The following is a 13,465-nucleotide window of genomic DNA, read 5'->3' on the forward strand; positions in this document are numbered from 1 at the left end:
ACTAGTAGTATACAATAGTATACTAGTAGTAGACTATTGTAGACTTTAGTTCAATATTTTGAATGATGTGAACTGTTAATATTTAAAATTGTTACCCGTGAAGGCGTGAACTGTGAACTTTCCCAACACTACCCCAATCCCCCGCACCCTTTCTGTGAACTTTAGTTCAACATTTTGAATGATGAACTGTGAACGGTTCATATTTAAAATTGTGAACCGTGAACTGTGAACTTTCCCAACACTATCCCAGCTCCCCCTTTCTGTGTGCATGCAGCCAACAGAAACAACACACATTAAGTCATGACTTGACGACAGACACTGGCTCAAAAGCTACACTCTTTATTTTCTAGTATGTACAGCAAGCTGGATGCGGTGCTGTCCCAATGTTTGAATGTATGATTTGCATCTTCTGCCTTTCGACATTCACACCAGCTCGCCGCCCGTCCGGAGGTCTTCTCAGAGGCCTTCCACGACGACTCTTATCTCTTGCCCTTGGCCTTGCCTCTACCCTTGGCGCTGTGAAGTACATTTCCATTTGTACATTTTTGTACAACTTTTGTACAATTTGTCCTAGCCAACACATTAGCAACGGTAGAGAAATTATTGCTTCCTGCAATTCTTGTGTGGTGGTATTTAAAGAAAATATGTTTTGGTTAAAATCATTATGAGTGTCTGCTTAGTAACATATTATCTTGACTCGTCTGTCCAGGTCTTTAAAACAGAAAAAAACATTTCAGGTCGATCAATTTGATCCGATCAGGAGAGAGAAATCAAAGATAATCGATTCATTTCAGTAGCGTTCCGGTTCAAACATTATTATTATTATTATGATTATGATTATGATTATTATTATACATTTTTAAATATCATTTTCACTTGTTCTTCCTGTGTTCTGTGGGAGTTCTCATTTATGATTGTTTAAACTTGGTATCCTAACCTGAATATGTATTTTCTTCTTGTTTGAGTGGTGCTAGTCGCTTCAAGCTTTGTGTATCAAAATATAGAGCTTTTTAACACTTAACAAAAACATCACATCCATGGCAGACAGACAGACAGACAGACATACAGTACATGCCTCTCAGACTCACACAGGACGAGGTTAGATGTGAAAAGTGATCGTGGCAGCAGTCTTACCTTTATGGCACTCTGTACCTTTATCACAAAGATCCGACATGCCTACAGACACCATCTAGCAATTAGTTGTCTGGAAGGAGAGAATACTTACCAGCTTGACTGGATCCAGACTTTATACCTTCTAAAAACAAATTACTGAACGTCTTTAGCCACATAACTGGTGTCCCTATAGAGCGTCGCAGTCCCACCCCCTTTCATGACGACGCCAGGCCCAGGAAATGATTCCCAATTCATTTTTCCCCATAGACATTAAAATGGTTTTTATTTAAAGACGGTTACGCTGCGGCCCGCGGACAAAGCCAACTGGAGTTGTGACAACTCATGATAACAAACACAATGTTTTGGACCAAACAAATAATTACAAAGAACAAAAACAACAACCTGCAGTTTATTTCTTCTTTCTAATTATTTGTTCGGCCCAAAACATTGTGTTTGTTATCACGGTTTGTCACGACAAGAGTTGGCTTTGTGCGAGGCTTAAAAGGTCTTTAAATAAACTTTTTCAAATGTCTATGAGGAAAATGAACGGGGAATCATTTCCTGGGCCCTGGTAGGGAGCGGGACTGCGTCGCTCTATAGGGCCTAGATATTGTTTTGTTTTATCCCACGATTTTGCAACCCAATTTATTCACCCAGTATCAATTATCTAATGTAATCCTGGGCGCTATACACTTCCTCTGCCAACCTGGGGAGGGCAGCGGACTGACCTCATGCATGAGGAGTCCAAGCTGCGTTATTTTCCGACCAGTTCCTTTCCCTTAACCTGACGCTGCCAGATGAGGGCGGTATTGAGGAAACATATTCCCCAACAAGCTGTGAAACAAATTTGTGTAGCAAGCTTTTTGGATCTGGCAGCGTCAGGTTACCTTTCCCTTCCATCAGGGGAATTAGTAGACTTGAGTTTTGAACCTACTTGAGAATTTGATTCCCAAGTGTTTGGAAAAAGTGCCACTAGAGTGCATGTAGATGTATTCACAGATCAAACCTGTTATTTTTCAGTGACGACGTTCACAACACTCTTTTCAACACATGAGGTGACTACCATCAACAGAGTTTGTGGCAGTTGATCAGGGCCACAATCTGACTGATGTACAGTAGAATGGAGGGGTAATTACTCTAAGGAACAATGGATGGAGGGTGAGAGGTAATGATGGGGCCTGAAGGCTAATTTATGCATCTGCGGAAAAAGTCACTCAATAAAGATTATGCAATTTCAACAAGAGGAATTTCCTCTTTTTTTTAAGCTAGGCCCTACTTTATCGTCATGTTGGACCACATGATGATAAAGTCATGAAGGGTCTGTGTAAAAAGGTTTTGTACTAGAAGGTATTGTTCCATGCGTAAAGTGCAAGCAAGGATAGCCTACAATTTGAATTACCAGCTTGCCCTTCCAGATGGATGGAAAACATCCGGAGACGATCACTTTCAATACTTTTACACCGACACAGTTTGAAAAAAAAAGAGAAGAAAATTCCACTTTCAAGTGAGTGAATGAATGGAAGGACACAATGGAAGGTTACTGAAGGTAAGCAGTTACTGTAAGTAGCAGTAAATAGGAGGGGAATATAGTAGGCCTAACCCAGGCTGTTTTCCCACATCTGAGCAATAAGTTCATTGCCTTTTCCGTGGAGCAAAGTTGAGCACTCGTATGTTTCTTTTCATAGCACCAAACCATGGGCGTTGGGCTATACGTAGTTTACATACCTCTGCTGGCACTGTACACGAACCAGGAGCTGACCGATCTGTGGGGGACACATAAGACGGAGGGACCGGCTAAGCACATGGACAGGGACAGACACCTGTGGAGCCAAACAGCAGACATGCCTCAACAGGCAGAGCACTGTCACCTGCGGTCCAGAGAATCTGTCACCCATGGGATGCTGGCCCGACTCAACCCCTACGTACCTGAGAGAATCCTAAACCGAATGAACTGTAGACTCGTCGCAGAATTGTAGACTCAGTCTCGCGACACGGCGGACAACAGACGCACAGCATGACTGCACAAACAGCGGCGAGGGCCAACATAGCTTAATAACAACGTTACACAAACAGCGGCGACGGCCAACACAGCATAATACAACGTTACTCACAACTTCTGCTGCTCAGTGATTCGGCTCTGGAGCCAAGTCATCTGCAAGTCAAGCCACAGAATGTTTTAGACAGGCACTTCTCTAGACAGCCCCGCAGTGAGGTGTACACAGTGCAATTAATATGTGAACTAGTGGTAAGAGTAGAAGTGTTTTGTATACTAACTCAAGTTATCAAATAATTGTAGTGGAGTATAAAAGTACAATATTTGTCTCTGAGATGTAGTGGAGAGAAGTAAAAGTACTGGAAATTGGAAATAGTACTTAAGTAAATGTACTTGCTTACACCACAGCGTAGCGCATGTGGAGGAACACGTGCCTGTTGAACAGGCGTGTGGAGGAGGATCCACTTCTGCTGTATCGCTTACGTTGCTTCCGTTGCTCCACACTGTATGACGGAAGCGTTTGGAAATTGCGAGAGGCATCAGCCTGGCCACGCTATAGACTACTAGTGCAGTGGCAGCTTCTCACACGCGGACCGGACATGCTCAATTGTGTTGAGCGTGTTGAGGATTCTAACCCCTAAGCCAAATTCCAATACCCAGAATCCCGGCCAGTCGCTCACTCACGTGAACGTGCGCAATTGTAGTCAACGGACCAGAATTGGCCCAGCGCTGCAATACCAAATTCGGCCACTATGTCCATTTCGCCTCAGGGTTTCCTCCGCCTCTATTAATATATACTCCAAGGTTCAACCTGGCGGTATTTAGGACACATAATGTAAAGACCTCCAAGTAAAGGTTTGTGAAGTCCACAAGATGGTAACATGTTTTGGCAGGTCACCAATTTCACCGTAACACCGCCATGCTGGAGTGATCGAGTGTGAGTGAACCAGTGGCCCATATTTGGGGCATTAGAATTTGGCTCTAGTCTCCGCAGCGGTGGGTGTGACGTTTTCCATTCAAAAATGTTAATTTCCCCTAAAAAAACGTCTCAACTTTCTTTACCCCTGGCCACATCAATAAATGCATTACATGCATTTATGTGCCCAGTGTGCAATAGAGAATTGGACTTGATGGTGATGTTAAATGCGACATATTACGTCATATTTCTGCCTCTTCAGTTTCTCGCTGAAGTCAAACTTCTCCGTCTCCAGCCCCATCAGGCACTGCCACATCTCATTGGCCTTCTCCCTGGTTAACAAAAAAATAATACATTTTTCAAATAGCAGAAATAGCAGATCTACAAGCTCATCTGCCCTACAACGTGCTTACAACAAAGGGCTTGAGTTGCGACATGATTTAGCAAACAACCAAGTGAAATTTTGTGAAAACCAGTAAGACGCGCAAACGTGGGAAGCGAACGCAGCTCGTACATATTTGGGTTTTTTTAAGATTTATTTGTAAGTTATTATTTATTTAAGTTAAGTTATTTTTAAGTTAAGTTTTTAACTTAGCCATAACCATATAAGGAGTCCCCAAAGCAGCTATACGTCCAAATATGGAGTGTGTTGCATAAATCACAAACAAATCACTCGGCTCCATATATGGGCACAAAGGGGGGACACACGGACACACGCACAGACATGATCTGCTAGGTCTCATAGTAAGTGCTCACTGCATTCGCAATAAAGGTATACCATATAAAACAATAATAAAATAATTTCTGGTATGAAAAATCAGTCCTATGTATCATTTTTTGCAATGAAACTCTTCAAATGAGCTATACGTTTGCCTACTGTATCGTCTCTGTCGTGCGGTAACCTCATAATATGATTACCGTTACTTTTCAGGATTCAAATTCAGAAATAGCAAAAAGTTGCAGATCAAGAAGCTTTCTAGCTTGTCGATGCTTTGGATGGTTTTGTGTGACATTGTAGTGACCAAGTACAAAAACTAAACACACAAAATTAGAATATGGAGGAGATCTAATATGGAGAACACTCAGCACAGTACTACATATTATGATTCTTATTAGATAGTGATGGGTTTTCACATACTTGAGTTTATCCTCGTTGAGATGATCAATACTGAGTGCCTTCCGTCTGTCTGCCAATATCTTCTTCTTCTTCTCCCTTTCCGTCTGCTTCTTAGCACCTTTCTTACCATCTTGCTGGATGGGGAACATCAAAACCATACAATCATTATGGTTCCATTTATGTTACATGTCATCATAAAAAAGATGTAAAGAGAGTAGGCTACATGTGCTCTCACTACAGTCAAAGGCTGGTGGAGAGAGCTTCAATCGGCATGATACTGACCATGTCATACTGACCATGATACAGGCTGTGATATACTGACATGATACTAACATTATACATGATACTGCCTGTAGCGCCTAAATCCCTGTATTAGGTGCTACTGGCTGCTGACGGATGAGGAAGTTTAGACGTGTGCTGAAAGAACTGAGGTCCAGAATGTTCGTAGAGTGGATATTAAATTATATTTATTTTCCTTACAAAATCCTATACTTTGAAGGCAAATAACATAAGTAACAAACAGTCAAACGTGGTGAATGCAACAGTCCCTGTCTGCACAGTCAGAAAACAGTTTGCCTCCTATCAACAACACCTGCAATTCATTAGGGACAGGGTTAAATACCCTCCCTGTAACTATGGCAACCTGAACTTGACCACACCCCTCAGTGGACATCATTGGCCACAATTAGGAGACTCAAAATGGCGCTTACACTGCCCATGATACTGACCATACTGACATGATACTTACCATGATACTGCCAAATAATGACATGATACTGACCCTGATACCGATGTTCTACACTATGTCGTCCAAAGTGAAATCCATAAAAGAAATGCCATGCTACAACACATTAACTGAACCTCCGCGTAAGTGAAATCCATAAAAGAAATGCCATGCTACAACACATTAACTGAACCTCTGCGTTGCCGAGTCATGAATGGTAAATGGTGCATTTATATAGCACCTTTATCCAATGCGATAGACACACACACACATTCATACACCGATGATGGAGGAAACCATGCAAGGCACCAACCTGCTCATGGGGAGCAATTAGTGGTTCGGTCTTTCTCAAGGACACTCCTACACTCTTGGGGAACCCCCCCCCCCCCACACACACACACACACACACACACACACACACACACACACACACACACACACACACACACACACACACACACACACACACACACACACACACACACACACACACACACACACACACACACACACACACACACACACACACACACACACACACACACACACACACACACACACACACACACCTTATGTTGACCCTGAGTCATGTTGGTCAGTGCTTTCTTTTTCTTGGTGTCTTCATCTTGTTTCTTACGTTGATCATCTTGTTCCCTCCTCTCCTTCTCCTCCTGTGCACACATGAAAATTATGTGAATGTGAATTTAAAATATTTAAATAAACTCATGTTCATGTAAGTTCACGAGTCAGACCCTGACAGTTTTAAAGGGATGTGAATGACGATTATTATAATTATAATAAAGTGTGACAGTAGAAAAATGTGTTCAGATTGGGGATTAAATTAGGGGTCCTGGACATGAAAACGTCTAAACCACTGGTGTAGTGAACTCACAGAAATGCGGGCCTGTCTCTCCTTCTCCAGTTCAGTGCGGACCCTCTGCTGTTCAGAACGCTCCGTGCGGCGCTTATCCTGCATACACACACAGACACACACAAATGTAGAAAAACAATTAAGTGTGAACAAACATACATTGAGAAAAGATTTACTGTATAATGGTGGAAATACTTTTACTTGAGTACTAAACCTTTTTCCAATACGTTTATACTTTTATGTCTCAGGGGCAAATAGTGTACTTTTTACTCAACTATAATTAGTTGACAGCTTCATAGTCACTATAGTTGTTACGCATCAAGTCAGGCAGAACAGCACATGAAAAAAAGCTCAATTAAAAGCAAGAGTGAAGAAATATGTCTTGAGCTGTGCTTTAAAAATGTTTACAGAGGCTGCCTCTCTAAGGAGTAGCATAGGAGTTTATTCAAAGCTGTCGGCCCGTAGAAGTAGAAAGGTTTTTCTCCGTGCTTTTGTGACCAGACCCTTTGCGTGGGACAGTCCCTAATTTCCAAGACTTTTCGGGGCTTCAAGTTCAAACTATAATTGAGACCCTGTCCCACATTGTGACTGGCAGTGTTCAAATGCCCCATTAGTTAGTTCCCTAGTTGGTTTTCAGTTGTAAATCTGTCTTTTCCTGCAAGATGTGTTTTAAGCATGTTAAAATAAGATGAGAAATATATAGGCTACACAGTTTCAAGTTTCAAGAGAGGTTTAATAACAAAATGACAGGCAATATTAGGCCTATGGTCGAATATGACATCAAGGCATTTAATAGCAACTTAAGTAATACGTTTCTAGTCTATTAAACCCCGTCCTGACCTATTAACCCATTCTGACCGGGAACCCATCTTGGTGTCAGCATCATGTTATGCTTTAGCTATTGAAAAATAGCAGATCTACAAGCTCATAGCGCGCCACCGAGTGGCGCGCTACGAGCTTGTAGGTCTGCTATTTTTTGAAAAATCGAAGAGCGACTGACATTTTTAGAATCTGATCTCAGGTCAGAATGGGTTAATCAGACCAGTGTGTGTGTCCAGTGGAAACCTCGTATGAATCTGATCTCAGGTCAGAATGGGTTAAACCCTGTCCTTTTTTTCCAGCGCTGCATGTATACTTACGATCCTGGTGACCAGGGCGGTGAGCTCCGCCTCGTCCTTCTTCCTCTGTTGGAAGTGAGCCTCGATCAGAGACTGCAGCTCAGACATGTCCTTCTGCTGACGCTTATTGTGGATGTCCTGCAGAGGCCGTGGGCGGACGGCAACATGAAACACAGTAGTCGCCGTGAGAAAAGTCTCTCTTATATCTCCGTTAATATTCTAACCTTTAGTTTGTTTGGGGGTTTTTTTTGGTGTGTTTCCTCTTATAGTAACGCCCTGCTCGGTCATACTGCCACGTCACACTAAAAGTATTGAAAGTATGGCCGATATACAAATTGGCTTGAAAAGTGGCGCAAAGTATGCATGCACGTGCTTTGAGCTTGTAGATCTGCCATTTTGTCTATCATTGATATATGTGGTGCATGCATTGATATTAAAATCCATAGCATGTAGCCTACTGAATAGTTTGAATACTTTGAATAATTCTGTATTTTAGAAGCAAGTACAAATTTGGCAGAGCAACTTGCACTTGTATAGATTCTCCTAGCAGGTTGAATGTTACTACATGTACTCAAGTAGCCAACTGGTACATGCATGCATATCATATCATTGAAACGATGCATGACTTATGCCTTACATCAAAGTCAACTTTGTCTCCCCCCTCAGGTATCTTGGGGGCTTGCATAGTCGGGGCAGACCTGGTGAGCATTGAAGATCCTGGTTTAGAATAATGCATTGAATATCCCACAAACCTCGTTTATTGACATCAAGTGAAACAGAATGACGGGGATGACTGAAGACACTTACTTCGGCTTCTTTGAATCTGCTGTAGAGAGAAGCAGAGATTATTATTATTATTATAGAGAAGCAGAGATTATTTCATGTCTTTGCAGACAACAGTGGAATGGTCGTTGATAACGCATGTCAGATCTTTTTATAGTCCATACGGGTGTATATATTAGCAAATCTACTTACAAGCTCACGCATTAAAGGACAACTTCAGTTTTTTTTCAACCAAGGTTCATGTTTTAGGTTGTTTATTAGAGAAAGTAAAAGATGTGTATTATTTTTTTCATTTGCTGCTTTCTTTCGTTTTAGGGATTTTAGCTGTTTTTGACAGGGGGGCCGGGGGCATTCGAACATGCGGCAAAATATGTATTTCTTTACAAAATTGTATAGCGATTTCTTTTTATTATTATTTACTATAGAGGGTATGCGTGTGACATCATCGTCAAATGATTTCTAATTTATGCAGGAAGGCCTACTGAACTGAGTGGCAACAAAACTACCTTCTGGCCTTGACAGCCCATGCATGCAAACAGAAAAGTCCTGTCCGATTGCATTAAACAACGTTAAACAATGTTAAACTAACTTTGCCTGTTGCTTTGCCACTCGATGGGCCATTCACTTTAAGCATGCGCATACCCACTATAGACCTACTAGACCCCAAGAAATTACATCTGGCCACAAAAGATCACGGGATCTTCTGAATGTGTCAAACTGACATATTGAACCTATGACACAGTGTGGCTTCCCCCCCCAGTAGGCCTCCTTCACATTCAGTAGATCCTGTGATCTTTTGTGGCCAGATGTAATTTCTTGGGGTGTAGTAGGACTATAGTAAATAATAAAAAAATAAATCGCTATCAAATTTTGTAAAGAAATACATATTTGTATAAATCCCTAAAACAATTAACACTCATCTTTTACTTTCTCTAATAACCTAAAACTAAATTGTCCTTTAAGCTTGTATATGGCCTATTTTATGCGCAATTGGCATAATGAGTTTAATTAAGGTTGTCATTGATCACGACAGGGGTACAGTGATTAATCGAACACATAAATTAATTTACATAACATAATTAATGTGGGGCATGTCATTGTAGTTAGTTCAAAAACTTTCATAAATAGTGAAGATTCAAATCTTCTATTTTCACTATTTGTGCTTGACAAAGTATAAAATAGGGCTTAAGATAAATTTGCCAATATGATTTTGTTTTATTAACAAAAAAAACATGCTAAATGATTTCATCAATTGAAAAAGTAACCGATAGAATAATCTGTGAGAAAATGAAAAAGCCACTACACGCTCACTCACTCATTCTTCTAAAGTAGACACAAGTGCATATATATACTCTGTCATTTTTAAGAAGAAAACTGTAGGGGTACTGTATGCAAAGAATACAAGGATACCAAACGAGTCAATGTTCTGACATAGCTGAGAGGCTACACACTCCACAAATACACCTCTGGAAGCAGTTAGGTGACATTTAGTCTCTTGAGACGGACACGATTTTCCAATACTTGTGCCTAAACAGTGCCTCAAAAGTGCTGAAAATGCAAAGAAACTACAGCAGACATGCATGAGACGTCCGTTGTGAAGAGTCACCATTTTGCAAGTACAATTAAGTCTCAAGTCTCGAGTCCTGACTCATATCCCAAGTCAAGACACTGAAGACAGGTAAGTCCCCATGCAGTTATAAGTCCTAGTCCTAAACGTTTTGTTTCGAGTGCCAAAGTAACAGGCCCTAAGCTTGTGACTAAGTGACTTGGAAAAGACTCAAGAGTCTCAAGTCAAGAGAGGGCTCAAGTCAAGGCAAGCCACGAGTCATTGGTGTTGCGGTCTATAAATAGAGTCCAAGCATTGTTTTGTCAAGTCAATTTACAATTCATGTACTTGGCAGACGCTCTTAATCTATAGCGATTACAGTAAGCAAGGACAATGTATGGTAATACGCATAGAAATAGTAATCTGGGATAGGAAAACCATGAACCTATCGTCAGTAGAATATAAAAAAAGTGTAGGAAAAAAAAAACATTGTGTGAGATCAAGGAGTCTGTGTTAATTAAAATGCTGAGAAATAATGATTTATAGCAAAAGCTTATAGCATCAGAGGGGATCAGAAAAGACAAACATGCATGCATAGCTCCTGCATGCAAACCAAATGAAGTGCAGGGAATTCAAAGGTGGTGAATGACATAAACCAAACGGATTACCTTCGCCTGCGACGCAAACGCGGCGCTCTGGTGCAAAGGACATAAGAGACGTCAGCATAATGTGGTTGAATTTCTTGGGTTTACTTGTATTTTTTCTATTGTGGTATTGGTACTCGCTAAAATGATTACTAGAATGAGTACTTCTTATTGTATTGTATAGTACTATAGTACAATATTTGTCTGTGCCATACTAGCCCTGGCCCTCCAGGTGATACTAAACAAACACCCCCGATATATTATTTCATATTTAAAGCAGTTATATCGTCTACTGCATCTCAGGGTATGAAATCAGTATGAAACAGGTACTGCTTTGAGCTGGACTATAACATAACATTAGAAACTGTAGCCCGCATGTCACTCTTCCTAACATAAACAAGTGCTAATATGATGCCTGCAGATAACAAATGATGAAGCTAATTTCCAGCTTGTTTAGATCATCATCTTTGACAGCAGACAAGTGGAATTACCTTCCTCTGCCGCAGGAGGTTCTATGGCGTAGTATTCTATGGTGGCAGAACATAGTATTAGCATGAGTTGCATGCATGACAGTGTAGATTGATAAGTGGTATAATAATAAGTATAGCTGCAAAGCCATTAATAGTTGTATAACAATCTTAACAGCGGAAAGGTGGATTACCTTCTACAGCAGCAGGCTCTATATGGTGGTATAAATATTTGCATTAGTTGTGTGAACACACAATGTTGACAGTATTCTGTAGCAAGCTGCTGTCATCTAAAAGCATTTCAAGTTCAACAGCGAAGCAGCAGGGGGCTCTATTGAGGTATGAAATGAGCATAATTATGCCGGTTAGTAATGTGGTGTATACTGTATAACAGGCTATCATCTTAATAAATGAATGAATAATGAATCATTTTTACCTTCCTCAACAGCAGAAGGTTCTATGGCATAAAATAAGTATATTAGTTGTGTGACAGTATTATAGCAGCACATAGTGCACTATATACTTGGACATTTACTTTAAATGCCCATTACTGGATATGAGAAATTATGGAAATAGGAGATACATGCGTTTACCTTCTACTCCAGCTGGAGTCTCTGATACGTACAAAAGCATAAGATCGTGAGTCATGAACAAACTGAACATTGTAGTAATAGATACGCACTACTGCATGTTTGTCATAGCTGTATTACCGTCAAGCAACATGTTGCTTGCGAAAACATTAGCAAAGCATGTAAAATACTATTACATCTATTTAGCTACAGTACTTGCTAAAATAGATGAAAGCACATACAGTAGGCCTACTACAATGTGAATAACTGTACAATGAGGACAATTTTCTTTTATAATGTCTAATGTCAGTAATGTGTTACTCAGTGTTGAATGTATTATGTAAAGATTACCTTCAGCTTCTGGTTCAGCCTCCTCTACAGTACATGGCAATAACGTGAGAAGGATTCATTTTGTAGCCAAACACAGACAAATAAACAAAATAAACTAAAGGGGATAAACTGTGCCTAACACACAGTGCCTATCACTATAATTGGGTGTAAGTGATTTGTCAAAACATACAAACACAAATGGTTAAAATGTTTAAGCTCTGTATTTCAAAAGTAATCATTGCTATAGTGTGTTGGAAATTTGGAATACATGGATCTCCCTCCCCATCTCTCCAGTGAACATACATTTTTACAACCAGGAGAGAGAACTCAAGAAGCATCTTAAATTGTATAGGGTTAACATTTTCAATTCTCTCTGCTGCTCATTGTATTTTGTATCAACACTTCCAATTGAACTTGATTATACTTTTAATTAGTGTTCCCTCTCCTGGTTGGATGAAACAGAATAATCTGTATTGTCAACACCACAAGTTTACAGGAATAAAGAAGTGGGTGATATTCTGCAAGTGTGACTTTGTATACACCGAGTACCGAGTCAAAGTAACACAGGGCTTTTACATAAGCCATGCAGCGCTTTACCTTCAACTTCTCCGACGGTCTCCACGACTGAATGAATAAAAAGAGATGTATTAGTGGACCAATGAAGCCCCCCCCCCCTCCCCACACACACACACACACCCACACACACACACACACACAGACACCACAAAGACAGCGTGGTATTTGTGACACCAGTAGGGCCACGTACGTGATGTTACTGTAGGTAAATACTAGCCAGGTGCAACAAAGAATTCCTCCCACATTAACACCTATAGTGCTGTGTCCTACACATAAACCTATACGTATCAAGAAAGACACATTAGAAATGTAATTGTAACTACGGATTAGAGACAACACTGCAGTATAGATTGAAAAAGAGAAATATGATCAGAATTAGATGACTATACACGTCTTGGGCTCATAATGTAATAATTCTGATCATATTCTTTTGATCAGAATTGAATCATTCAAGCATGCCTTGGGGTTACAAAAGGTGTGCAAATTTCCATGCAACTCTTGATGTCAGAACATTGAAACGTATGGACAGGATGAAATGTGGTTATTCTGATCACATACAGTAGGATACACATTGAAATGGTGACCCCAGGATGAGCCAGATACCAACAGAACAGTACCACAAACTAGTGTCAGACGCTTTGGCCTTCATTTGCAATGGCGGGTATGCGCGTGACATCATCATCATCATCATACCCAGA

The 13,465-nt window shown here is 40.5% G+C and overlaps 1 protein-coding gene across 1 annotated transcript; it reads right to left on the bottom strand.

The window, feature by feature from the left end:
• Positions 1-341: 341 nt before the first annotated feature.
• Positions 342-12,811, bottom strand: LOC308310537 (troponin T, cardiac muscle-like). The gene is made up of 10 exons (XM_080756917.1): positions 12,789-12,811; positions 8,660-8,678; positions 8,490-8,550; positions 7,874-7,990; positions 6,756-6,833; positions 6,433-6,534; positions 5,161-5,273; positions 4,264-4,354; positions 3,225-3,265; positions 342-516 (listed from the first exon to the last, which is right to left on the bottom strand). Exons 3-10 carry the CDS (start codon positions 8,535-8,537, stop codon positions 480-482), a joined length of 627 nt encoding a protein of 208 aa, XP_080613043.1. The 5' UTR covers positions 8,538-8,550; positions 8,660-8,678; positions 12,789-12,811; the 3' UTR covers positions 342-479.
• Positions 12,812-13,465: the final 654 nt, after the last annotated feature.

Source organism: Protomyctophum bolini (assembly GCF_963924005.1).
Source record: "Protomyctophum bolini genome assembly, chromosome: 23".
Lineage (NCBI taxonomy): Eukaryota > Metazoa > Chordata > Actinopteri > Myctophiformes > Myctophidae > Protomyctophum > Protomyctophum bolini.

Excerpts from the sequence above, each read along its gene's own strand:
- LOC308310537 (XM_080756917.1), bottom strand. The coding sequence starts at position 8,537 with ATGCAAGCCCCCAAGATACCTGAGGGGGGAGACAAAGTTGACTTTGAT. Across the intron at positions 4,355-5,160 it reads CTCAACGAGGATAAACTCAA|GGAGAAGGCCAATGAGATGT; the intron begins GTATGTGAAAAC and ends TTTGTTAACCAG. Across the intron at positions 3,266-4,263 it reads TGAAGAGGCAGAAATATGAC|ATGACTTGGCTCCAGAGCCG; the intron begins GTAATATGTCGC and ends CTTGACTTGCAG.